General features: G+C 37.2%; 1 protein-coding gene across 3 annotated transcripts in view; it reads right to left on the bottom strand.

Moving 5' to 3' along the window:
- Positions 1–27,866, bottom strand: part of TDRD3 (tudor domain containing 3) — a 215,591-nt gene that overhangs the window by 101,852 nt on the left and 85,873 nt on the right. For all 3 annotated transcript variants that reach the window (XM_065901983.1, XM_065901982.1, XM_065901984.1), the window contains 3 exons: positions 13,199–13,359; positions 8,266–8,407; positions 1,679–1,750 (listed from right to left, as the gene is read on the bottom strand). In XM_065901983.1, coding sequence (XP_065758055.1) covers positions 1,679–1,750; positions 8,266–8,407; positions 13,199–13,359 — 375 coding nt within the window. The remainder of the gene's footprint in view (positions 1–1,678; positions 1,751–8,265; positions 8,408–13,198; positions 13,360–27,866) is intronic.

Below are 27,866 nucleotides of genomic sequence, written 5' to 3' on the forward strand. Positions count from 1 at the left end.
CCAGTAAATCCTAAAGAAAATCAGTCCTAAATATTCATTGGAAGGACTGATGCTGAAGCTGAAATCCCAGTACTTTGGCCACCTGATGTAAAGGACTGACTCATTGGAAAAGACCCTGATGCTGAGAAAGATTGAAGGCAGGAGGAGAAGAGGACAACAGAGGATGAGATGGTTGGATGGCATCATTGACTTGATGAACACGAGTCTGAGCAAGCTCCAAGAGTTGGTGATGGACAGGGAAGCCTGCCATGCTGCAGAACATGGGGTCGCAAAGCATCGGTCACAACTGAGTGGCTGAACTGAACTCCAAAGAAAAAAACAAAGAGCTATATATACATTAAATTCTTGAAAATAATTAAAAGTCTCTGTTAGCAATTTTTGAAAGAAATATTATCCCCAAAATGTTTATGAGGAAAGAACATTTTTAAAAACAGCACTTATTATTTTCAAATATAAGTTAATAGAATCTTTTCATTCTTGGGATTTTTCACTATAGAAATGAGAATATCATCAGCATAGATCATGCCTCCTTTTATATTGAATTTCACATGTTCTTAAGCACAGTAAAAAATGGCATATGTTTTAAATAGTTTCAAAATAGCCATGATGCAAGAATGAATTATTTAACTTTGAGTAGATCCTCCAAAAAAGGGTTTTGAAGAGGATGCCATTCAACTGATTCTGTTCATTTATTTCCTGATCAACTAAATATGTTTCTCATATCAAATTTTTTAAAATTGTTACTGAGATGTACATCTCAATTTCCTAGCTGCTGTGTTTGCTTATCTTCACTTTTGAGTCAGCACTCTTGAAGGAAATAAAGCTCAAATGCAAGGCAGGTTACCAAGAGCTAAAGTTTAGTAGCATCATATGACAAAGAAAAAGCAGGATTACTCTCGGATCCTTCAGGTATAAAGCAGGGACAAGCTAAAGGAGATTTTTTTGAATGCAATCTGATGTTTAGCACAACCAGAAAGACAAGATACTGGCCAGCTGAGGAGCTACCTTGAGGTAACATTCTGCAGCAAGGTGGTTGAAAATTAGGAAATAATTAGGAAATAAAAATGTTTCACTTATGTGAGAGAAAGATCAGGGCTGCCGTAGTGGAAAAGGAAAATACCAACTGGAAAAAAAATTAAGTCTCTGACTAAGATGGGTCTTTGGATGAAGGCAGACAAATAAGAGTCTGAGAAGGGACAGCTGGGAGAGTAGGTCCTCCTAAAGTGCAATGATGCCCTTCCTCGTTCCAACTTTTTTGTCTCCTACCAATTCTTCTGTTGATGCTTTTATTTTTCCTCCCTCTTTTGTTTTTAATGAACAAAGTGAGAAATTATAGCATACTTTTGTCTTCTTACATTTGCATTTCTCTCTCTCTCAAAAAGCAAAAGCCCCCACCACCACCTTATCTTAGTCTTAAATTGACATCGGGTGTGTCTCTTAACTCTTTGAATCTTTGAATCTTTGGGTTAACGGCTTTTAAGAAAAGAATCTACACCAAAACTTTAATTAAAATAAAGGGAAAAAAACACAATTATCAATTTCATATAATTAATATATTTCCACGTAACTCCTATGACCACTGGGTGAAGAGGTCAGCACAAAACTGAGCACAATGTGAATATAAATGAAAAATACTTTTTGCTGATTAAAATGCATCTGCCAAAATGAAAGTCATTACCTGTCCAAAAGGCACAAAAGGAGGTGGTCCACCTTCGGTTCCAATATTGCTTCTATTGTGTTTTGACAAGCTCTGTGAGAAAAGTGAGTTATAAAATAGATTTATACTTTAAAAATATATTTAACAACACTTATGCACAAGAAATGCAATTATTTTAGTAGATTGCTAAAACAGAAAAAAAGCCTATTAATTATTTTAAACTATATAAAACATATGCAGAGTTCAAGAAAATAGCAAGGAGAGATGAGAAGGCCTTCTTCAGTGAACAATGCAAAGAAATAGAGGAAAACAACAGAATGGGAAAGACTACAGATCTCTTCAAAAAAACTGAAGCTATCAAAGGAATATTTCATGTAAGGATGAGCACAATAAAGGACAGAAACCATAAGGACCTAACAGAAGCAGAAGAGATTAAGAAGAGGTGGCAAGAATACACAGAAAAACTATACAAAAAAGGTATTAATGATCTGGATAAAGACAATGGTGTGATCACTCATCTAGAGCCAGACATCCTGTGTGTGAAGTCAAGTGGGCCAGAGGAAGCATTACTATGAACAAAGCTAGAGGAGGTGATAGAATTATAGCTGAGATATTTATAATTCTAAAAGATGATGCTGTTAAAGTATCAATATGTCAGCAAATGTGGAAAACTCAGCAGTGGCCACAGAACTGGAAAAGGTCAGTTTTCATTCCAATCCCAAAGAAAGGCAATGCCAAAGAATATTCAAACTAACACACAATTGCACTCATTTCACATGCTAGTAAAGTAATGATGAAAATTCTCTAAGCTAGACTTCAACAATATGTAAACTGAGAACTTCGAGATGTTCAAGCTGGATTTAGAAAAGGCAGAGGAATCAGAGATCAAAGTGCTAACATCTGCTGGATCATGGAAAAAGCAGGAGAATTCCAGAAAAATAATTGCTTCATTGACTATGCCTTTGACTGTGTAGATCAGAACAAACCGTGGAAAATTCTTAAAAGATGGGAATACCAGACCATTCTACCTGTCTCCTGAAAAACCTGTATGCAGGTCAAGAAGCAATAGTTAGAACCTGACATGGAGCAACAGACTGGTTCAAAGTTGGGAAAGGAGTACAATACGGCTGTATACTGTCACCCTGCTTATTTAACTTCTATGCAAAGTACATCATCAAAAATGGTGGGCTGGATGAATCACAATCTGGAATCAAGATTTCCAGGAGAAATATAGCAACCTCAGGTATGCAGATAATACCACCCTAATGGCAGTTCTCTTCAGGAACTAGAGAGCCTCTTGATGAGGGTGAGAGAGTGAAAAAGCTGGCTTAAAATTCAACATTAAAAAAAAACTAAGATCATGATATTCAGTCCCATCACTTCATGGCAAACAGAAAGGGAGAAAGTAGAAGTGATAGATTTTGTTTTATTTCATTTCTTGGGCTCTAAAATCACTGCAGATGGTGACTGCAGTCATCAAATTAAAAGATGCTGTTCCTTAAAAAGAAAGCTATGGCAAACCTAGACAGTGTATTAAAAAGCAGAGGCATCATTTTGCCAACAAAGGTCCAAAGAGTCAAAGCTACGGGTTTTTCCAGTAGTCATGTATGGATGTGAAAGTTGGACCATAAAAGAATGTTGAGCACGAAAGAACTGATCTTTTGAACTGTGGGGCTACAGAAGACTTTTGAGAGTCCCTTGGACTGCAATGAGATCAAACCAGACAATCCTAAAGAAAATCAACCCTGAATATTCATTGGAAGGACTGATACTTAAGCAGAAACTCCAATATGTTGGCCACCTGATGTGAAGAGCCAACTCAATGGAAAAGACTCTGATGCTGGGAAAGATTGAAGGCAAAATGGAAAAGGGGGTAGCATAGAATGAGATGGTTGGATGGCATCACTGACTCAATAGACATGAGTTTGAGCAAACTCCAGGAGACAATGAAGGATAGGGGAGGCAGGTGTATTATAATCAATGGTGTCACAAATAATCAGACAGGACTTAGGAACTGAACGACAAGAGTCCCTGCATTATATAAAGTATATTTTGCATTTTATATCATTATATTAAAAAGCACTAAGACTAAAAACAACAATAATATTCAGTTTAATTAAAGAACAATTTAAACTGTATATGAATATTGTATTTCTTGATAAGCTGTATTTAAGATATTAATCTATTAAAAAACACACAAATGCATAAAATAATTGAGAGGTTCATTCCCTAGTTTTAATTTAGACACTAAAAAATCAAGGTCATTTTATGCTATGACTTTCTTATAGTTCACATAAGCTGCCAATAATACCATTTTCCAATACACATTATATAGTAAAAAGCATATTACAGGATTTCTACTTTCCATCCTGATGAACATATAAGAGTTAAGACTTAAATCTCCCTCTACACCTAGGAATATGGACAACACATAAGAAACAAATGTTTTATGACACATGGCAAGAAGTAATGCAGGAATCTAAGTCCAAAGAGAAAGAGAAAAAATGACAGATGAGTTCTGCCTTTCTGAGACATGATGCAGACAGAGAGCACAGAAACCTACATTGAGAAAATCAGTCTCATAGCTCAAGGTGGGCTGAAATAATTGGAAGCCCTGGGGCAGAGGCTTGAAAAATAGAGTCCCGTATGGAAAAGATGCTCCAGAAACCTGCACAGGATCTCCCGTAAGTCAATGCTGAGAACTAGGCTAAGCAAAAAACAACAGCAAGTTACAGGTTTCCATTTATACTAGAATTAAACAGAATAAAACATTTAGGGATAAACTAAACAAAGAAGCAGAAGTTCTATGCAATTAAAATTACAAAAGATTGCTAAAGGAAATTAAAGAAGATATCAATAAATGAAAAGACATGAGAGGGTCATGACTTAATGGAAGATTTAGTGTTAAGATATCAGTACTACTCAAATAGGTCTAGAGATTCACTGCAATTCCTATCAAAATCCTAAGAATTTTTTTCGCAGAAATGGAAAAATCCACACTAAAATTCATATGGAATCTCAAGGGACCCTGAATAGTCAAAATAATCCTGTGAAAAGCTCATACTTTTCGATTACAAAACTTACTACAAAGTTATAGTAACCAAAACAGTGGCAGCAAGACAGACTAACCGAATAAAGAACCCAGAAACAGATTCCTGCATGCACTTTGCTGTTGTTCAGTTGCTCAGTTGTGTCCAACTATTTGCGACCCCATGGACTGCAGCACGCCAGCCTTCCCTGTCCTTCACTATCTCCTGGAGTTTGCTCAAACTCATGTTCATTGAGTTGGTGATGCCATCCAACCATCTCATCCTCTGTTGCCCCCTTCTCCTCCTGCCCTCAGTCTTTCCCAGCATCAGGGTCTTTTCCAAGGAGTTGGCTCTTCGCATCAGGTGGCCAAAGTATTGGAGCTTCAGCTTCAGGATCAGTCCTTCCAATGAATATTCAGGGCTGATTTCCTTTAGGATTGACTGGTTTGATCTCCATGCTGTTCAAGTCAAGGGATTTTTGATGAAGGTGATAAGGGCATTCATTAGGGAAAGGAGAGTCTCTTCAACAAATGGTGCTGGGAAAATTGGATATCCACATGGAAAAGAATGAAGTTTTACCCTTTACTTACACCATGTTTAAGAATTAGCTAAAAATGGATCAAACGCTGAAATTTAAGAGCCAAAGAGATAAACCCATAAAACTTTCACAAGAAAACCCCACTGCTTCCAAAATTTACTCTATGGTTTAGGATTTTTATGTGTACATTTAATTTCTGTGAGTATCACCTGCCAGGTGTTTAAGTAATTTGAACGCTCCATGATTTCTCCATCACTATGGTTACCAAAATCAAAAAACTATAAAACCAAAGAGAACTATTATCATATTAAGACATTTTCAAACTTTTTCATGTAAATTTTTACTGCCCTCTAAAAAGAAATACTAGAGCTTTTTTTTTTTTTAAAAGGCTTTAGAAAGAAATAATAGGGCTTCCCTGGTAGCTCAGTTGGTAAAGAATCCACCTAGAATGAAGGAAACCCCATTTCAATTTCTGGGTTGGGAAGATCCCCTGGAGGAAAGCATGGCAATCCACTCCAGTTCTTGCCTAGAGAATCTCCATGGACAGAGAAGTCTGGTGGACTGCAGTTCACATGGTCACAAAGAGTTGGATATGACTAAGTGACTAAGCACAGCACAAAAAGAAATACTAGCATGGCTCTCAGAAAACAAAGTGCAAAAATATATAATAAAACATTATAAGGATAATTGTCAAACTACCACTGATCCATGCATGTGTATGTGTGTGTGTGTGTGTGTGTGTGTGTGTGTGTGTGTGTGAGTATATGTGCTTGTATGTTTGCATGTTTGAGATGAGCAATTTCTGAGGAATGTTTGATCTACTTTACAATTAGTGAAGTAGGTTGGTGCAAAAGTAACTGCAGTTTTTCACTGATCAACTTTTGTCATTTGATATTGGAATACATGCTTAATTATTAATAGTTTTGTCTGGGTTGGAAAAATTATGTATAATATGTTTGTGTGACTTGAGAACATATTAACACACTTTTAAAAAAATCTCTAAGGATACAATATATCAACTTATAAAAGGAAAAGATCACAAGAAATGAGTGAGATTTCTCTAGGAAACTCACAGTTCATAAACTTGGCTATTTATATGAAACTATCAAATTGCTTTATTTATTACATGTAAGACTCAGGGCCATCACTCAGGAGATACAGGAAGGCTCAGATCCATCTCCTATTAGCTATAATCATAAAATAAGTTTAACAGTTCTCAAAGCCTATTTCCTGATCCATATGGACATAATACTCTCTTATAAGACTGCTAGGTGGATTACATGATATACAGATATAAGAGTCCAGCACAAGGCATACACATTGTTCAACAGATATTTGTAGAACTGAATAAAAATAACAAAAACAGGAATTTTGACCTCAGAAAGCTTACAATCAAAGGATATAAGAAGTAAATATAACTTTATTGCTAGGTAAAAAAAAATAATATGCTTCATATCACGAAAAAAGTATTCTAAGAATTCAATAAAGGAACAGATATTTCACTATGTGAAAAAAAAGCATCTTGAGTTTAAAATTATGGTCGATTCATGTTGATGTATGGCAAAACCCAGCACAATATTGTAAAGTAATTATCCCTCAATTAAAATAATTTTAAAAAATAAATAAAACCAAAATAAAAAAAGCATGGGGACAATATGGTCATGCATGAATTAGGAGAGAAACTGGGACTACCCTGGTTCCAGTGTTTAAGACTGCCATTCCAATTCAGGGGCCAAGGGTTCAACCCCTGGTTGAGAAACTAAGATGCCACATATTACAGTCAAAAAATAAAACTAAATAAAATAACAATAAGAATAATAAAATAATTTTAAAAAATAAAAGAGAAACTAAGATGAATTATCTTAAAATTGGGAAAATCTTTCTTCTTTTCCAAAAGAACAACTGAGAAAAGCCTAGGGAATCAAAGGAAGAGTAAACAGTTCCATTTAGCTAAAACAAAACCCATGTGAAAAAAGTTAAGAAAGCTGAAAAGATAAACTAGAACTAGGACTAGACTATAAATGACCCTGAATCCCTGACTAAGGTATGTGAAATAAAAGTAGGGTATAGCATTGGTCTGAGTTATGTTAAAGATACAGAGTACAGTAAATTAGAAAATAGAAAAAGGATATGTGGCAAAACCAGCTAAAAGGCTACTACAAATAGTTCAGGCCAGAGACTTAAACTACAGTAATATCAATGGAACCTGAGAGCAAGACACTGATGAGAGATCTGACTGCAGCTGACCAACAGAACTGGTGGCTAGAAGCAAAGTAGAAGGATAATTATTAGATAACATAGATGACTAGGAGGATGAAGATACTGTTAACAAAAATGGTGAAAACATCAACTAATGTGACTAGAAAGTGAAATGCAACAAGAATCCTTTCATTATAGTGAAATTCTAATTTCCTTTCACTTGCATCTATGTGTGTTTACAGATAAGAGAAGTAGACGTTATTCATACATATGCACAAACACTTGTTTTCTGCAGAAAGAATTAAACATAGGTATATTATACATAGGGCTCTCCTGGTTTAATTCAGTGGTAAAGAATCCGCCCACCAATGCAGAAGACATGGGTTTGTTCCCTAGGTCGGGAAGATCCCACAGAGAAGAAAATGGCAACCCACACCAGTATTCTTGCCTGGGAAGTCTCATGGACAGAGGAGTCTGGCAAGCTATGGTCCATGGGGGTCACAAAAGAGTTGAACATGACTTGGTGACTAGACAAAAGCAATATTATACATAGCTTATAACTGGTATTCTGGCAGTTGTAAAAACTTGTCAGTAAAGACTGACTTATAAAATATGTAATGAAATATAACAAATATTGAAAAAAGGCATCTGTTTTAGAAGAACAATATGCTTAAACAAAGGTAGATAATTTCTATACAGATCACTGTATTCCACTCTATTCAACTCTGGCATAAAGAACTAATTTTACTATTCATTATAGGATGATCCTTTAAAAGAGAGACTATAATAAAAAGAGTGTAATATTTTAAAAGTTCAAACCATTCTTCTTAGTCTACACTTACTCTCTGTAACTCCCATTTCTCAATAAGGTGTTCTACTTCACCGCCAAGAACTGTGGTGTTAGAGTCATTCAAGAGCAGGAATCCATTTTTTATGTCCACAACGCCTGAAAGTTTAACTTTAGTTCCAGGTGGTGTGTTTAGGCTAAAGCAAAGGGAAAAAAAAAAAAAAAGAGTTAAAACACATTGAAGCTCCTTTCCCGAATTGGAATTCAGTCCCATATTACAACCTAGTAAAATTCTTCAAAATGTACTAATGTGAAAACTATTTTTCAGGTGATGGGCTATATAGTGTGAACAGGTCATCAGGGAGGAAGTAGAAGACCAGGTACAAGACTATCATTTTCTACCTTAATTTTTTTCTACATGTAAAAATATATGGATAATAGAAATCACAGCTCATAAACTTAAAGAGAACAAAAGATGTGAAAGTACTTCCTTGACTCTATCATATTGCATAAATGTAAGATTTGCTCTTTTTTCCCCTGAGCTTTACAAACCTCATTTTTTAAGGTGTTTAAAAGAAGCCTTTTATTAAGCACAAACAATTTTTAATATATTACCAATACAAATAGGAAAATGTCTTTTAATGAATATAGTATATCAAAAATCTGAAGGTTTTTCTTCATACTGACACAACAAAAATAATCAAATTTGAAGGAGACGTACAAAGCAAAATTTTGCGGACACCACTGTCATTTACTATAACAGTTGAACTATAGTCTAAATTTACTACATCACCTGGGGAGGAAGGGCAACCATTGTTTATAGAGAGAATTTCTAAACTCTTATTAGCACCATTCAAAGCTTATTATCAGTTGTTCATCTACAAACTAACAGGTCAGTTCAATTCAGTTCCGTTCAGTCATTCAGTCATGTCCTACTCTTTGCAACCCCATGAACTGCAGCACACCAGGCCTCCCTGTCCATCACCAACTCCCAGAGTTACCCTAACTAACAGGTCAGGTATAGCTTTAAAGCAAGTTTTCAGTGCAATGTTTACAGCTCCTTCTTTTAAGATACTTGAAGTCTATGATCTCAAAGGATGTTAACCAATTCTGCCTTGATAATTACAAGGTGTTAACATGTGGAGAGAAATGTGTAATGGAAAGAATTTCCCATTTTTCCAAACCTCATTTTATACTATGTTAAAAAATTAAATTACAATACAAAAGAGATAACAAATCCGTAAGACAGAGACCTTTAACATCTATATAAGCTACTGTAATCCACATAAAACAATGGTCTTTTTGTTAACCATCCAGTTAAAGATCAAATGAGAGTTATTTACTCTAAAGCATACTGACTTCAAAAGGATTTTTCCATAACAGGTTAACATTATCTGATTTGGGACAAACATTATCACACCATGACCCCTTTTACAAAAACCAGAGAAAATATTGTTTATCCTCCTACCAGTCTTTCAGTAAAGAAAAAAATGGAAGAAATCAATTTCATCACACAGGTTTATCCTAAAGTAAAAGCATATATACTAAGCCCCACTGCATCTCTTCAAACAAAGCAGCAAGGGGTAAAGAACTGCAAAGAGGAATAAAGACAGTCCTAAAGCACTTAGGATAAATTAGAAAATCATGCTGAAAGGCTTCCACACTGTCACATTTTAAAAAATTTATAAAATTCACCATGTGATATGTGTGTGTGTGTACTAAGTCACTTCAGTCATGTCTGACGCTTTGCAACCCTATAGACTGTAGCCTGACAGGCTCCTCTGTCCATGGGATGCTCCAGGCAAGAATACTGGAGTGGGTGATGGTGCAAAAGCAAACCAACTGGTGGGAGGATGGGGGGAGGGTGGGGGTGGTTCAGGATGGGGAGACACATGTTACTCCCCAAGATGGGGAGCACCCTTGGCTGATTCACGTCAATGTATGGCAAAAAACCACCACAATATTGTAAAGTAATTATCATCCAATTAAAAGAAATAAATTAATTTTTTAAAAAGCAAATCAATGAAAGCATTGGTATCTCTGGTTTATTTTGAAGAAAAATGGTTGATAAAATGGTCATTAACAAGAAGAAACAGAATGTGCCTATTTTTAAGGTTTCAAAGATCCCATGTGGAGTAAAACATTATTTGGTAAAAATTATCCTGAGGACCCCATGCTTAATCATTCTTAGTCATTTTATGAAACTTAACAAAACAAATAGTCATGGACAGTCTTGCCTAACTTAACTCTTAAGTAGAGAGCTATATGGTGATAAATGTAGGAAATTGCACAATGCCTATCAAACTTCAAAATCAGCAACAACTGAATATAGATACACTAAGTAAAGTTTTTCCCAGTTCCAGGTAAACAGCAGATACAGATTTTCTAACTCTATAGTCATCATGTAGGGATAAATTAAAAAAAAAATAAGCACCAAGAATACCAGGCTGCCCTACTCTTAACCTCTAAAGAAATTATTAATGAATTACAATATTTGCAGAAAACCAATGTGTTCTTTAGAGCCATTTTTAGCCAATAATTTCTAACATATTGATAAAATTGCACAGTGTAATGAAATGTAAAAATCACAAACTAGCAATATGAGAAACTATATAAGACCTTAAAAAGTAGGAAGTAAATTACAGGGGCATTTCCATTATGATAATATATTTTTAAAACCAAAAGCTAATGTGAAAGCAGATAATGAGTTATCTTTATGTAAAATGACTGTACCTTTCCAAACTCTTTCTCTAATAGGTTAAGAGGGAAAAGATAGTGAATTATTTTAAGTCAAACATACAATCTCACTAGGATAATTGATAACAAGTTATAGTCACCGAATTACAATTCTATTCCCACAAAAGAATAAACAGGTGCCAAAATTTTAATGTAATTTTTATTATATCAGCTTCAGGGTCATAACTTACTCAGAGAGCATATTGCAATTTAACTAATATTTGATTGGCACTCCAAAGTTCCTTTATTCTCTCTCTTCATTGAAATTAAAAAAAAAAAAACACAGTATAAAGTGGGGCTGGAGGTACAATAAATGAGTGGAAAGAAGCACCCCAGAGAAATGCAATGCCCAGTGGAGAAAACACATTCTATACCAACTCCTGGTTTATCTTCCCTAGTGAGCTCTTACACCTCCCTTCTAAGACAACCACTAACCACCAAACTTATTTTGAAAATAGCTTCCCAAGTTGTTCACATAGGAGAACACTTCTGTAAGCTGTTGTTTCTATAGAACCAAAAGTAGTCATGCTGTTTCAATGATGTGCAAATGAGAAAGAAGCAACATTTTTTATCAATTGTCAAAATGTAATAAATTCAACAAAAGAAAATGGTGAATAGCATAAGAGACTCTCTTCTCTGGGCCGATCTTGTGCTTTCCTTTACCGCAGAAGAATATACAGCAGTAAAATGAGAGAATGAGCCATTACAGAGCAAGTCTTCCTTCTCAGTCATTTTTCACTAAATGTGTCAAAGGAAGAATATTTCTCCATAAAAGTAGGAATCATTCTACTCTTCAAAGAAAAGACAACATAATCACAAAGTCAATATACCCCGCTTTGTATATGAAAATCAGCATTTTAGACGAACATACATATTATCTTCTAAGGAAGGAGCCTCCCTCACCAAAGGCAGACACTAGCTGAAGGAAGAAAGAAAGAATGAGATTGCTGAATGTGGAATACAAGGCCTCAACCTACTGTATTTCCTCCCATATACCACCATGCCAATCACCTAAGCTCCGCTAAGTATAACTTTTCACTCATCTGTTGTCAGGGTACCCTGTCTTTGCATGTGCTACTCCACCCCCCATCTCTCTCAAAACACCTATTCATATTTTAAGTCCCATTCCTGGCTCCCCTAGGTACAGGCAATTTCCTGAACCTCTATTCATTTCAAATTATATATATATTATAATCTGTATGCTGTGTGCTTATCTCATTGCCGTATAAGCTACTTGGGGGCAAAATCTAAATTCTTTTTATCTTTGACCCTCCAGCACCAGATAAAAATATTAAAACAAATGCTTGGGCAGGAAAGAAGTATGGTCTCAGCATTAATATGAAATGGAAAACGCTCAAAAGACCCTGAGCAGCAAACATAAGCAAATAAAATGACTAAGAAAATAAAAATGGGAGGGGGACTGTTTGCAAATGTCCACTGAAAATTCCCATCTCAGAAAAAAAGAGTTCAAACAGATCTAATGGAGACACTGAGAATAATGGAGACACTTTCCCTTGCTTCTCATTGCTTTTTTTCCATTCCAACAGGCATGACTCTAAATGCCTATTATAAAAACAGGCAAAAGGATTTGGAAATTTTTCCTTTAAGAGTTATTCCTCCTTTTAGACAGTGGAGTAACATACAAACCTCTCTAGCTTCAATCATTTCCCCCAAGAAAACTCATTTGCCTATAACTTTTCTAAAACACTAAACAGTGTGATGGACACAACTGTCAAGGAAGAAATTGTAACATATTTAAAGAAATTTGGCTCAGACGGTAAAGTGTCTGCCTACAATGCGGGAGACCCGGGTTAGATCCTTGGGCCGGGAAGATCCTCTGGAGAAGGAAATGGCAACCCACTCCACTACTCTTGCCTGGAAAATCCCATGGACAGAAGAGCCTGGTAAGCTACAGTCCATGGGGTCGCAAAGAGTTGGACACGACTAAGCGACTTCACTTTCACTTTCTGTTCTCAAAATTTTTAACGATCAAAATTTAGTGATAAAATTGACAAAATTACTTTCCATGTAAGACCACCTTAAATTTCTGTTTTTGTTATTAATATTAAAGCAATTAAATCCAATTTAAACTATTTCTCTTTATAGATACAGTACAAACTCTCTGATCTATCCTAAAAAACTGTAACATGTACTTAAGAGTTCTTTCCTTCTTTTCAAAGGTCTTAGAAACAAAATCCATTGTGAATTGTACCTTTAGACACAACAAATATACACAATAAAGAGCTAATTACCTTATTTTTGACAAGTAACTAAATTCTACTGCTGTGCAACTTATATGACCATCAGTCATCTGTAAACGCAACATTCTTGGTGCAGCCTGAGATTCTTCATTATCCTTTGGTGCAGCAACATTGCGAATTTTTTGAATTTGCAAAACACATGGACCTTCAAGCTGTCAGAAAACAAAGGAATAAATATCACCTTTAGCCACAGCACTCTTTTCATTTTAATCATTCTCTTTTCCTTAATGGTTATAATTTATTATTTATAATAATATTTCAATTAAATAAGCTCAAATTTTAAACTGTTACATACATTAGAGGTTTTTTATTTTGATAAAACTTCAAAAAGGTCTTTTGAAGGATTTTTTAAAATATAATTCTGAATTAATTTTCAGAAAACAAAGAAAAAAATGTTAGGAAAAAAGTTATTTTCTGAATTAATGTTATATTAAAAGATGTTTTTCATCTTATGTACTCTAAATTGTTCACATACAGCCTCCCTTTTCCACCCATGTACATTAACAGACATTCTGGAATTAAAGACGTTGGCAATTTTTTAAGGGATATCAACTTTACAACAACAGTGGAAAGAATTGTTTTCTGTTCAAAAGTATCAAGTTTAAAGTATACCCTCAGGGGGGTCCCAAGATAGTAGATAAATAGGACAGGGAGACCACTTTCTCCACTATAAATTCATCAAAAGATCATTTGAATGTTGAACAATTTCCACAAAACAACTTGTGAATACTCGTGGAGGACACCAGACACCCAGAAAGGCAGCCCAATCTCTTCGAAAGGAGGTAGGACAAAGTATAAAAGGCAAAACAGAGACAAAGGATTTAGGGAAAGAGATCTGTCCTGGGGAGAAAGTCGTGAAGGAGAAGTTTCCACACAACAGGAAACCCTCTCACAGGCAGGTCAGTGGGGAGCTTTGGAATCTGAGGGCAATGTAACAGGAAGAAAAAAAAAAAACACAGAATATGCGCCTAACCACAACTACCATGGGAGAAGCAGCTCAGACACTCGCGTTAGCCAGCGGTGAGTGGAGGCCAGGCAGGGAGGTGTGGGCTGCACTGTCAGTCCTTAGGGTGAGGACCGGGCTTGAATGCCCTGAGGACAATGTGAGGGGGGCTAATGTGACATAGCAACCCAAACCGCGGCATTGCCAGGGAAACAGAAAAAAAGAAAAAGGACCTTTCCCTCTAAAGGTTCTGACGCCTCATGGTGACCCCTGGCACACTCATAGAACAAAGGCTTCTGCCCTAGCAAATACCAAAGGAGAACAAGCCAGCTGCTGTTTAGGGCCCTCCCTCCCGGGAGGCAGAGATGCAAGTGTGTGACAGCCAGAGCCGGAAGGCAAGGGGCCACTGCAATCTCAGCTCCAGTTGAGATTGCACCAAACTCTTCCACCAAACTGTGAGTAGGTTGCCAGTTGCTAACCACATCTTCCTGGGATCCTGGATGGTTGACATCTGCCAGGAGGGTTGCAGCCTGAGATCAGCTCCCCAGAAGAGACACACGGCACACCTGGGACTGCACCTCAGTGGTAACACCCAGCAAACCGAGCAGCCGGGCCCAGGGAGGTACATAAGACACACAGCTAACGTGGAACAGTGCTCTTGCCAAGCAACCAGCCACCTGAGCTGCCTGGACCTGGAAAGGGCACAAAACGTACAGCTCAGCTGCGTCTGTGCCCTTGCAGAGCGCCCGAGAACCTCAGCGGCTTAGACCCGGGAAGTGTACGAAACACAAGGTCCACTTGGGACAGTGCCCTTGCAGAGCACCCTGGAGCCTGAGCAGTGCAGACTGGAAAGTACATGCCGCCTTGGCCTGTGGCAAACCAAGTGTGGTCCCTCCACTGCGAGCACTCTCCACACATGCTGGAGGTATTTGTTTGCAATGTCCCTCCCTCTCCACAGGACAACTAAACAAGTGAGCCTAAATAAGTGGCCACCTTCGGCCCCTTGAACCAGGGCAGAACTTATACCCTGAAGAAACTTGCGAAAGAAGAAGCCAAAATAAACAAAGAAGGGGGAAATGCCCTGGAGGGGACAAGGTCAACAGACTAAAACCCTGCAGTAAATGCTGGGACTGCAGCTCTGAGGGGCACCTGTAGACCTTGAGAAGAAGTACAAGCCGGAACAAGGGGCTATCTGACCCTGAACTGACCCCACTGCCCACAACAGTGCCAGAGAAATCACCAGATATATTTTTCCTATTATCACTTTGTAATTAAAAAAAAAAATTATTTATTGCTCCTTTAACTTTCATTTTTATAGCCTACTATTACCTTTCTGGATAAAAAGAAAGACCTATTTTTTAAAACAAATTCCATATATATATATTTTTCATTTTTCTGACTGATTTTCTTTTGTATTTTTATATTAAATTTTTGAGAGTCAAATCTCTACTCTAATTTTTAATCTTTGCTTTTTTATAATTTGTTATCAATTTTGTACCTTTAGGAATCTAATCTTCATTATCTATTTTCACTAAGGGACTTGATTACTGGCTTGACTGCTCTCTCCCCTCTTAACTCTTCCTTTTCTCCTCCAGGTCACGTCTATCCCCTTTCTCCCTCTTCTGTTGTTTATAAAACTCTGTGAATCTCTCCGGTGTTCCTGGCTGTGCAGAGTTGCTTCACCATTAACCTAGGGGTTCTATCTTCTGTGCTGTATGGATGGAGAAGTCTTGACACTCCTGTAGGAGGAGGAAAGAAACCCTAAGGCAGGAGGCTCAACTCCAGAACTTTAGAATATCAGAAAACTCTTGACTCCAGGGAACATTAATAGACAAGAGCCCACCAAAAGTCTCCATAACTACACTGAAACCAAGCTCCACCCAAGAGCCAACAAGCCAACTAAGCTAATTAACACCACACTAATTCTCCAGAAAAACACAGCCCTGAACATTAAAAGATGGGCTGCCCAAAGCCATACCAAACCCACAGACATGCCCAAACTCACTACTGGACACTTGATTGCAGTCCAGGGAGAAGAGATCCAGTTCCACCCATCAGAACACAGACACAAGTTCCCCCAAGGAAACCCGGAAAAGTCACTGGTCCAACCCCACCCACAGGGAGCAGACTTCAAAATTAAGAGGAACCACAACCTTCTAGCCTGCAGAAAGGAAACCCCAAACACAGCAATCTAAACAAAATGAAAAGGCAGAGAAATATTCATCAGGTGAGGAAAAGTGACAAAAACCCATCAAACCAAAACAAAAGAGGAGATGGGGGTCTACCTGAAAAAAAATTCAGGATAATGATAGTTAAGATGGTCCAAAATCTTGAAAACACAATGGAGTTACAGATAAACAGACTAGAGACAAGAATTGAGAAGAAATGTTTAACCAGGATCTAGAAGAAATTAAGAAGGGTCAATCAATAATGGACAATGCAATAACTGAGAATAAAAACACTCTGCAGGGAACCAACAGTAGAAAAACTGAGGTAGAAGAGAGGATAAGTGAGGTGGAAGACACAAAGGTGGAAATAAATGAAGCAGAGAATTAAGAAAGAGAAAAGAAAAAAAGAAATGAGGACAACCTCAGAGACCTCTGAGATGATGTTAAACGTCACTATATTCAAATCATAGGTGTCCCAGAAGAAGAAGACAAAAAGAAAGGGATAAGAAAAAACTTGAGGAGATAATAGTCAAAAACTTCACTAAAATGGGGAAGGAAAAGTCATCCAAGTACAAGAAACCCAGAGAGACCCAAACAGGATAAACCCAAGGTGAAATGCCTGAAGACACATATTAAACAAACTAACAAAAATTAAACACAAAGAGCAAATATTAAAAGCAGCAAGGGAAAAGCAACAAATAACATACAAGGGGATAAGGATAAAAGCTGATCTTTCAATAGAAACTCTTCAGACCAGGAAGGAATAGCAGGACATACTTAAAGTGATGAAAGAGAAAAACCTACAACCAAGATTACTCTACCCAATAAGGACCTCATTCAGATATGAAGCAGAAATCAAGTTTTACAGACAAGCAAAAGCTGACAGAATTCAGCACACCAAACCAGCTCTTCAACAAATGCTAAAGGATCCTCTCTAGAGAGGAAACACAGAAAGGGTTTACAAAAACGAACCCAAAACAACAAAGGAAAGGGTAAAGGGATCATACTTATCAATAATTACCTTAAATGTAAAGAAAGTTACCTAAAATAATTACCTTAAATGAGAAGAAAATTTTGGGGTTAAACGCACCAACCAATAGACAGACTGGCCAAGTAGATACAAACACAAGACCCCTATATATGCTGTCTACAAGAGACCACCTCAAACCTAGGGACACATACAGACTGAAAGTGAAGAGCTGGAAAAGATATTTCATGCAAATGGAGACCAAAAGAAAGCAGAAGAAACAATACTCATATCAGATAAAACAGACTTTGAAATAAAGACCATGATGAGAGACAAAGGACACTACATAATGATCAAAGGATCAATCCAAGAAGAAAATATCACAATTATAAATATATATGCACCCAACATAGGAGCACCTCAATACATAAGGCAAATGCTAACAAGTATGCAATGGGAAATTAACAGCAACAGTAATAATGGGGACTTTAATACCCCACTCACACCCATGAATAGATCAACAAAGCAGAAAATTAGCAAGGAAACACAAGATTTAAATGATACAATAGACCAGTTAGACCTCATTGATATCTACAGGGCATTTCAACCAAAAACAATGGATTTCACCTTTTTCTCAAGAGCACATGGAACATTCTCCAGGATAGATCACATTCTAGGCCACAAATCAAGCTATGGTAAATTTTTAAAACTTGAAATCATTTCAAGCATCTTTTCTGATCACAATGCAGTAAGATTAGATATCAACTACATGAAAAAAACTATTAAAAAAACAAAAAACATACTGAGGCTAAACAACACATGTCTGAGCAACAGATCATGGTAGAAATAAAAAAGTAAATCAAAATATGCATAGAAAGAAATAAAAATGAAAACACAACAATCTAAAACCTATGGGATTCAGTAAAACCAGTGCTAAGAGGGATATTCATGGCAATACAAGCCTACCTCAAGAAACAAGAGAAACATCAAATAAACAACCTAACTTTACACCTAAAATAACTAGAAAAGAAAGCACATAAAAACACCAAAGTTAGGAGAAGGAAACAAATCATAAAAATTAGAGCAGGAAAAAATGAAATGAAAGAGACTCTAGCAAAGATCAACAAAACTAAAAGATGGTTCTCTGAGAAGATAAATAAAATAGACAAACCATTAGCCAGACTCATCAAGAAAAAAAGGGAGAAGAATCAAATCAACAAAATTAGACATGAAAATGGAGAAATTACAACAGACAACACAGAAATACAAAAGATCATGAGACTACTATGAGCTACTATATGCTGATAAAATGGATAACTTGGAAGAAATGGACAAATTCTTAGAAAAGAATAACCTTCCAAAACTGAACCAGGAAGAAATAGAAAATCTGAACAGACAAATCAGAAGCACAGAAATCGAAACTGTAATCAAAAATATTCCAACAAACAAAAGCCCAGGACCAGATGGCTTCACAGCTGAATTCCACCAAAAATTTGGAGAACAGCTAACACCTATCCTACTCAAACTCCTCCAGAAATTTGCAGATGATGGTAAACTCCCAAACTCATTCTATGAGGCCACCATCACCCTAATACCAAAACCAGACAAAGATGCCACAAAAAAAGTGGAGAGGGAGGTGGGAGGGGGGATCAGGATGGGGAATACATGTAAATCCATGGCTGATTCATGTCAATTTATAACAAAAGCCACTACAATATTGTAAAGTAATTAGCCTCCAACTAATAAAAATAAACGGAAAATAAATAAATAAATAAATAAATACCAAAGGCGAGATTAAAAAAAAAAAGAAAATTACAGGCCAATATCACTGACGAACATAGATGCAAAAATCCTCAACAAAATTTTAGCAAACAGAATTCAACAACATATTAAAAGAATTATATATCATGAACAAGTGGGCTTTATTCCAGGGATGCAAGGATTCTTCGATATTCACAAATCAATCAATGTGATATACCAGATTAACAAATTGAAAGATAAAAGCCATTATATTATCTGAATAGATACAGAGGAAGCCTTTGACAAAATGCAACTCCCATTTATGATAAAAATTCTCCAGAAAGCAGGCACAGAAGGAACATACCTCAACCTAATAAAAACCATATATGACAAACCCACAGCAAACATTATCCTCAATGGTGAAAAATTGAAAGCATTTCCTCTAAAATCAGGAAAAAGACAAGAGTGCCACTCTCACCACTACTATTCAACATAGTTTTGGAAGCCACAGCAATCAGAGAAGAAAAAGAAATGAAAGGAATCCAGGTTGGAAAAGAAGTAAAACTCTCACTGTTTGCAGATGACATGATCCTCTACATAGTAAACCCTAAAGGTATAGCCAGAAAACTGCTAGAGCTAATCAATGAATATGGAGAAGGAAATAACAACCCACTCCAGTATTCCTGCCTAGAGAATCCTGTGGACAGAAGAGCCTGATGGGCTGCTGTCCATAGGGTCACACAGAGTCGGACATGACTGAAGCGACTTAGCAGCAGCAGCAGCAGCAATCAATGAATACAGTAAAGTTGCAGGATATAAAATTAATACACAAAAATTCCTTGCATTCCTATACACTAAGAATGAAAAAACAGAAAGAGAAATTAAGGAAACAATCCCATTAACCATCGCGATGAAAAGAATAAAATACTTAGGAAAAAACAAAGAAATGGGACCTAAATAAACTTAAAAGCTTTTTCACAATGAAGGAAACAATAAGCAAGGTGAAAAAGGAGGCTTAAGAATGGGAGAAAATAATAGCAAATGAAACAACTGACAAAAATTAATCTCCAAAATAAATAAGCAGCTCATGTAGCTCAATACCAGAAAAACAAATAACCCAATCAGAAAGTGGGCCAAAGAGCTACAGACATTTCTCCAAAGAAGACGTACAGATGGCTGATAAACACATGAAAAGATGCTCAACATCACTATTAGAGAAATGCAAACCAAAACCATGAGGTATCATTTCACACCAGTCAAAATGGCCACCATCAAAAAGTTGACAAACAGTAAATGTTGAAGAGGAAGTGGAAAAAAGGGAACCCTCTTACACTATTGGTAAGAATGCAAACTGGTACAGTCACTATGGAGAACAGTGTGGAGATTCCTTAAAAACTTGGAATCTGATAAAGAACTGCCATATGACCTAGCAATCGCACTGCTGGGCATCCACACTGAGGAAACCAGAAAGAGACCCCAATGATCATCACAGCACTGTTTACAATAGCCAGGACATGGAAGCAACCTAGATGTCCATGGACAGACGAATGGATAAGGAAGTTGTGGTACATATACACAATGGAATATTCAGTTCAGTTCAGTTTAGTTCAGTCGCTCAGTTGTGTCCAACTCTTTGCGACCCCATGAATCGCAGCACACCGGCCTCCCTGTCCATCACCAACTTCCGGAGGTTACTCAAACCCATGTCCATCAAGTTGGTGATGCCATCCAACCATCTCATCCTCTGTTGTCCCCTTCTCCTCCTGCCCCCAATCCCTCCCAGCATCAGGGCTTTTCCAATGAGTCAACTCATTACTCAGCTATAAAAAGAGAACACATTCGAGGCAGTTCTAATGAGGTGGATGAAACTGGAGCCTATTAGACAGAGTAAAGTAAGTCAGAAAGAGAAACAGAAATACCATATATTAACAAATATATATAGAATTTAGAAAGATGGTAACGATGATCCTTTATGAAAGGTACCAAAAGAGATACAGATGTAAAGAACAGATTTTTGGACTATGTGGGAGAAGGCGGGGTGGGGGGGATGATTTAAGAGAATAACATTGAAACATGCATATTACCATATGTAAAGCAGATGACCAGTGCAAGTTCGATGCATGAAGCAGGGCACTTAAAGCCGGTGCGCTGGGACAACCCAAGGGATAGGGTGGGAAGGAAGGTGGGAGTGGGTTTCAGGATGGGGGGACACATGGGTACCCACGGCTGATTCATGTTGATGTGTGGCAAAAATCACCAAAAGATTTTAAAGTAATTATCCTTCAATTAAAATAAACTAATTTAAAAAATGTATAGGGAGGAAAGAGGGTTAAGTTGGCTTCAAGCATAGATCATATTATACACAAGATTACTACTGAATGCCAGCTGTGACTTTCTTTGAAGTAGCAGGTTTATTTCTTTTTAAATATTGAATGCAATTGGTTAATTTAATATAAAAAATTTTGTGATTTCCAGATAGCAAAAATGCACTCATTAAAAATATTTAAAAGAAAAGAAAAAAAAAAAAAAAAGAGGCCGTTCACTCCAGATAGGTAAGTGGAAGGTTTATAAGTAAGAGAATGTACACAGGAAGCTTGTTTTGCATGGCTACAAGGTGAGCAGATCTCTGTGGCCATCCATCACAATCTTAAAAGTGTATATGAAGGTTTCAACTAGGTTCAGTCACACATACTGTCCAGATGGCCTCAACAGCACTTTGTTCTCTCAGGGTTACATCCTTAAACCCAGCTCACACTGTGGGAATGGTGCACAGCACATACATTCCAAGTACAGGAAAAGGGTGAAGAGTCTCTGATTGTCCAGGTCCAGTTCTAGGGTCAACAGGAAGTCATGACCTCTGGCTTCCTCTAATGCCTTCTCTTTCAGTATCCTCAAAGGTAAGTTCTAAAGTTGAATTTAGACATACTTGCAGATCTGTAGTCAAAGTGTTCTCCCTATTACAAAAGCCCCCTTCCCTGTATTACAAGAGACATTTCCCCAACGTGTAATAATTCTTTTAAATAAAATCTCTTTACTAAAAAAAGTTTTTTTAAACTTTTTAAATAAAGTACACCCTCTTGTAGAAGTTAAAAAATTCCAAAATTTAAACTACATAAAATCTAAGAAGTGTGAACTATATTAATTTTCATATTTTCCTCAAGTGAGTTTAAATCTAATGCAATATTATATGCATTGGCAATAAAGAGAAGAAATGTTCTCTCTAGCCATATTTTAATCAAAGACAAAAAGAAAATTGATAGGCTATTAACTCAAAAGTTTTAGTATAATAAAATCAGTCAGCTGACTCATGTATCCCACCTGGGCTGGTGGTCCGTTTCACCATAGATAATATACATGCTGTTCTTTCAAAACATCCCACCCTCACGTTCTCCCCCAGAGTTCAAAAGTCTGTTCTGTACTTCTGTGTCTCTTTTTCTGTTTTGCATATAGGGTTATCGCCACCATCTATCTAAATTCCGTATATATGTGTTAGTATACTGTAATGTTCTTTATCTTTCTGGCTTACTTCACTCTGTATAATGGGCTCCAGTTTCAGGGTGGGGAGGGAGGTGGGAGGGGGGATCGGGATGGGGAATACGTGTAACTATATGGCTGATTCATGTCAATGTATGACAAAACCCACTGAAATGTAAAGTGATTGGCCTCCAACTAATAAAATAATATTTAAAAAAAAAAAAAAAAAATCAGTCAGTTCAGTACAGTTCAGTCGCTCAGTCATGTCCGACTCTTTGTGACCCCATGAACCGCAGCACACCAGGCCTCCCTGTCGCTCACCAACTCCCAGGGTCCACCCAAACCCATGTCCATTGAGTCGGTGACGCCATCCAACAATCTCATCCTCTGTCATCCCCTTCTCCTCCGGCCCTCAATTTTTCCCAGCATCAGGGTCTTTTCCAATGAGTCAACTCTTCGAATCAGGTAGCCAAAATATTGGAGTTTCAGCTTCAACATCAGTAATTCCAATGAACACCCAGGACTAAACTCCTTTAGGATGGACTGGTTGGATCTCCTTGCAGTCTAAGGGACTCTCAAGAGTCTTTTCCAACACCACAGTTCAAAAGCATCAATTCTTCAGCACTCAGCTTTCTTTACAGTCCAACTCACATCCATACATGACCACTGGAAAAACCACAGCCTTGACTAGACAGACCTTTATTGACAAAGTAATGTCTCTGCTTTTTAATATGCTGTCTAGGTTGGTCATAACTTTCCTTCCAAAGAATAAGCGTCTTTTAATTTCATGGCTGCAATCATCATCTGCAGTGATTTTGGAGCCCAGAAAAATAAAGTCAGCCGCACTGTTTCCACTGTTTCCCCATCTATTTGCCATGAAGTGTTGGGACCAGATGCTATGATCTTAGTTTGCTGAATGTTGAGCTTTAAGCCAACTTTTTCACTCTCCTCTTTCACTTTCATCAAGAGGCTCTTTAGTTCTTCTTCACTTTCTGCCATAAGGGTTAGCCAGGCCTTGTGGGACCACCCAAGACAGATGGATCATGGTGGAGAGGTCTGACTGGAGAAGGAAATAGTAAATCGCTTCAGTATTCTTGCCTTGAGAAACCCATGAACATTATGAAAAGGCAAAAAGATAGGACACTGAAAGATGAACTCCCCATGTCAGTAGGTACCCAATATGCTACTGGAAATCAGTGGAGAAATAACTCCAGAAAAAATGAAGGGATGGAGCCAAAGCAAAAACAACACTCAGCTGTGGATCGGACTGGTGACAGAAGCAAGGTTCGATGCTGTAAAGAGTAATATTGCATAGGAACCTGGAATGCTAGGTCCATGAATCAAGGCAAATTGGAAGTGGTCAAACAGAAGATGGCAAGAGTGAACATCAACATTCTAGGAATTCGCAAACTAAGATGGACTGGAATGGGTGAATTTAACTCAGGTGACCATTATATCTACTACTGTGGGCAGGAATCTCTTAGAAGAAATGGAGTAGCCATCATGGTCAACAAAAGAGTCCGAAATGCAGTACTTGGATGAAATCTCAAAAACGACAGAATGATCTCTGTTCGTTTCCAAGGCAAACCATTCAATATCATGGTAATCCAAGCCTATGTCCTGACCAGTAACACTGAAGAAGCTGAAGTTGAACAGTTCTATGAAGACGTACAAGATCTTCTAGAACTAACACCCAAAAAAGATGTCCTTTTCATTATAGGGAACTGGAATGCAAAAGTAGGAAGTCAAGAAACACCTGGAGTAACAGGCAAATTTGGCCTTGGAGTACAGAATGAAACAGGGCAAAGGCTAATAGAGTTTTGCCAAGAGAACACACTGGTCATAGCAAACAGCCTCTTCCAACAACACAAGAGAAGACTCTACACATGGACATCACCAGATGGTCGACTCTGAAATCAGACTGATTATATTCTTTGCAGCCAAAGATGGAGAAGCTGTATACAGTCAACAAAAACAAGATGGGGAGCTTACTATGGCTCAGATTATGAACTCCTTATTGCCCAAATTCAGACTGATATCTAAGAAAGTGGAGAAAAACACTAGACCATTCAGGTATGACCTAAATCAAATCCCTTAGGACAATACAGTGGAAGTGAGAAATAGATTTAAGGAACTAGATCTGATGGAGAGAGTGCCTGATGAACTATGGATGGAGGTTCGTGACATTGTACAGGAGACAGGAATCAAGACCATCCCCAAGAAAAAGAAATACAAAAAAGCAAAATGGCTGTCTGAGGAGGCCTTACAAATAGCTGTGAAAAGAAGGGAAGCAAAAATCAAAGGAGAAAAGGAAAGATATACCCATTTCAATGCAGAATTCCAAAGAATAGCAAGGAGAGACAAGAAAGCCTTCCTTAGCAATCAAATATAATAAAATGCTATGGCATAATTGGAGAATGAGAGCAAAATCTGCTTATATGTATGAAAAATAAATTTAACAAGCTGATACTTTCTACATTATAAAATATTATACCTTTAAGTACTATCATTCTGACAAAGAAAAAAAGCTTCTTTGTTATAAAAAGACTTTTATGTAATATCTTTTGGTACATATTAGTTCAATACGTATTTTTAACAAAGAGAAAAAGAAATATGAAAAGACATTTACACTTAATTTCTTGAGTAAACATGTTCCCAAGTTGACAAATTTCTACCCTATATTTACTAGTATTTTGCCCACAAAGAAATAATTCTGTTATAAATTGAGCCTTAGAGAATATAATTGGGCTTCCCTGGTGGCTCAGTGGTGGAGAATTCACCTGCCAATGCAGGAGATATGAGTTGGATCCCTGGGTCAGGAAGATCCCCTGGAAAAGGAAATGGCAACCCACTCCAGTATTCTTGCCTGGAAAATCCCATGGACAGAGGAGCCTGGCAGGCTACAGTCCATCGGGTCACAAAGGAGTGGGATATGACTTAACAACTAAAACAACAACAAAAGAAGAAGGGCTAGGATCTTTCAAGAATATAATTAGAGAAAAGAGAAAAAAATTACATCTAAGTTTCTGTTATGAAATAAAATTCTAAGCTGAAATAAGCCAACCTTTAACAACAATAAGCTACTGATTCAGAATAAACTTTTTCTTTTATTATTGTTAACGCCATTAAAATAAAGTTATTTAAACCAAAGGCATATTATGGTTTTTATAATGGTCATGATTTTCTTTATTCTACTACTCCCAATATTTTAGCCTAGAGAGTGACATATGTTTAGCCTTTGCTGTCCAACAGAGTTCACTAACCATATAAAACTTTTACAATTTCCATTTAAATTAACTAACATTTAGTGAAATTAAAAGTTCAATTCTTCAGTCACACGGGCCTCATTTTGAGTATTCTATACCTGCATAACACAAATACAGACTATCCTACATCACTGCAAAAAGTTCTATTAGACAATCAGTGAAGATCTAGACTTATGTGAACCAAAATGATTCTACGGAGTGTACATTCACTTAAGTGTGGGATGAAAACAACTGTTTCTATTAAATTCTTAGTTAACAAAGAAATTAAATACTATTAATACTTCATAATCGGAGCAACAAGGGCACCCTCACTCAGTCCATATGAATTATAGGCACAAGGCATCTTAATAGAATTTTGGGAAAATCTCCATCACAGGGGCATTGACATGGCACCTTGAGTGGTTTGTTTGTTTCCAATGTACTATGACAAACTGACATTTATTTGCACGCAGTTAAATGAATATACTTGTAATGTGACCTAGTTTTAACCATTAATGATAACAAAAATGAAAAGTGGTTTTAAAAGATTCTGCCAAAGAAACACAAATTGAAGACAATGACAACCATGCAGAGCAGGACTGCTTTGCTCATCTCCTACAAGTGATTGATCATGAGAACAAAAAGCTAGGAGTGCTAGGGAAGAACACTTGCTCCCAACTCCATGTTTCCTAGCAAGCAGCAAGTTTATTTCATCACTCCAACTCTTGGCTTCCCTGGTGGCTCAGCTGGTAAAGAATCCACCTGCAATTCAGGAGACCTGGGTTTGATCCCTGGGTAGGGAAGATCCCCTAGAGAAGGGAACAGCTACCCACTCCAGTATTCTGGCCTGGAAAATTCCACAGACTGTTTAGTCCATGGGGTCACAAAGAGTCAGACACAAATGAGCAACTTTCACTTTCACTCCAACTCTCAGTCTCTTCATCTCTTCTAATGAATTAAATAGTGGCCCTGCCAAAAGATGGTTCCACATGAAACCTGTAAACAAAGTCCAATTTGGAAAAAGGGACTTGATATATCTAATTAAGATCAGTATCTAAAGATGAGATGATCCTGGATTAGGAGAAACACAATGATGAGTGTCTTTAGAAGAGAAGGAGAAATAAACACAAAGACACTGGGTACAAAGGTCATTGAAGAAGAAAATGGAGGCAGAAGTTGGAGTTACACATCTAGGAGCCAAAGAACACCAAAGACTGCCCACAGCTACCGGAAGCTATGAGAGGAGCATAAAACAGACTCTCCTTCAGAGCCTCCAAAAGGAACCAACCCTTCTGACACCTTGATTTCAGACTTCTGGCTCACAGACCATGAAAGAATAAATTTCTGTTATTGTATGCCACCAAGTTTGTGGGAATTTGATACAAAAGCTTCAGGAGACTAACATACCCATTTATCGAATTACTTATCCGACTGGGAAGAATATACTGTAAATGTTGGGCTCATCTTTACCCTTCATTTCTTGGGATCTAAGTAGGGACCCTGAAGAGGAGGTACCTACTCAGCCTCTTCACTGTACTGGCATTGCCATAATAAATGTATAAATCTGCCAGGTTTGTGCTTCAATTAATGCATCCATTTGTCTCTCCTACAAGCTATATCTTCCAAATTAATTTTTGTCAATGGTAAAGTTAATCGGGAAGATCCCTGGAGTAGAAAATGGCAACCCACCGTGGGGCCGCATAGACTCAGACACGACTAAGCAACTATGCACAGCACATTTTGGCCCACATTTGTCACTTCTTTCCTTCTCAATCAATTCAAAACCAAAGTAAAACAGGAGGAACTATTGATTAGACTCTCCTGAGAAACTCCTGAATTACACAGTCTTTTATAGTCGATTCTCAATTTGAAACAACAGGTCTTAAGACTAATTCCACACAATTCAGAAAGATTCCAAAATATAAATAAAAGATCAGATAAAATGATTTTTCAGTATAATGTTTATAATATGCAATTAATTATACAAAGCAGTCAAAAAATAGGGAAGTACTAGATCTAAATAAAACAAAGAATAAAATGCAAAGATCCTAAATCCTAACTTTAACCCTGTATCTAAAAGCATCCACAAAACTGTATGAGAACTAACTTGCAACTCCTTCTT

The sequence above is a fragment of the Muntiacus reevesi genome, chromosome 11 (assembly GCF_963930625.1).
Source record: "Muntiacus reevesi chromosome 11, mMunRee1.1, whole genome shotgun sequence".
In the NCBI taxonomy this organism is placed as follows: Eukaryota; Metazoa; Chordata; class Mammalia; order Artiodactyla; family Cervidae; genus Muntiacus; species Muntiacus reevesi.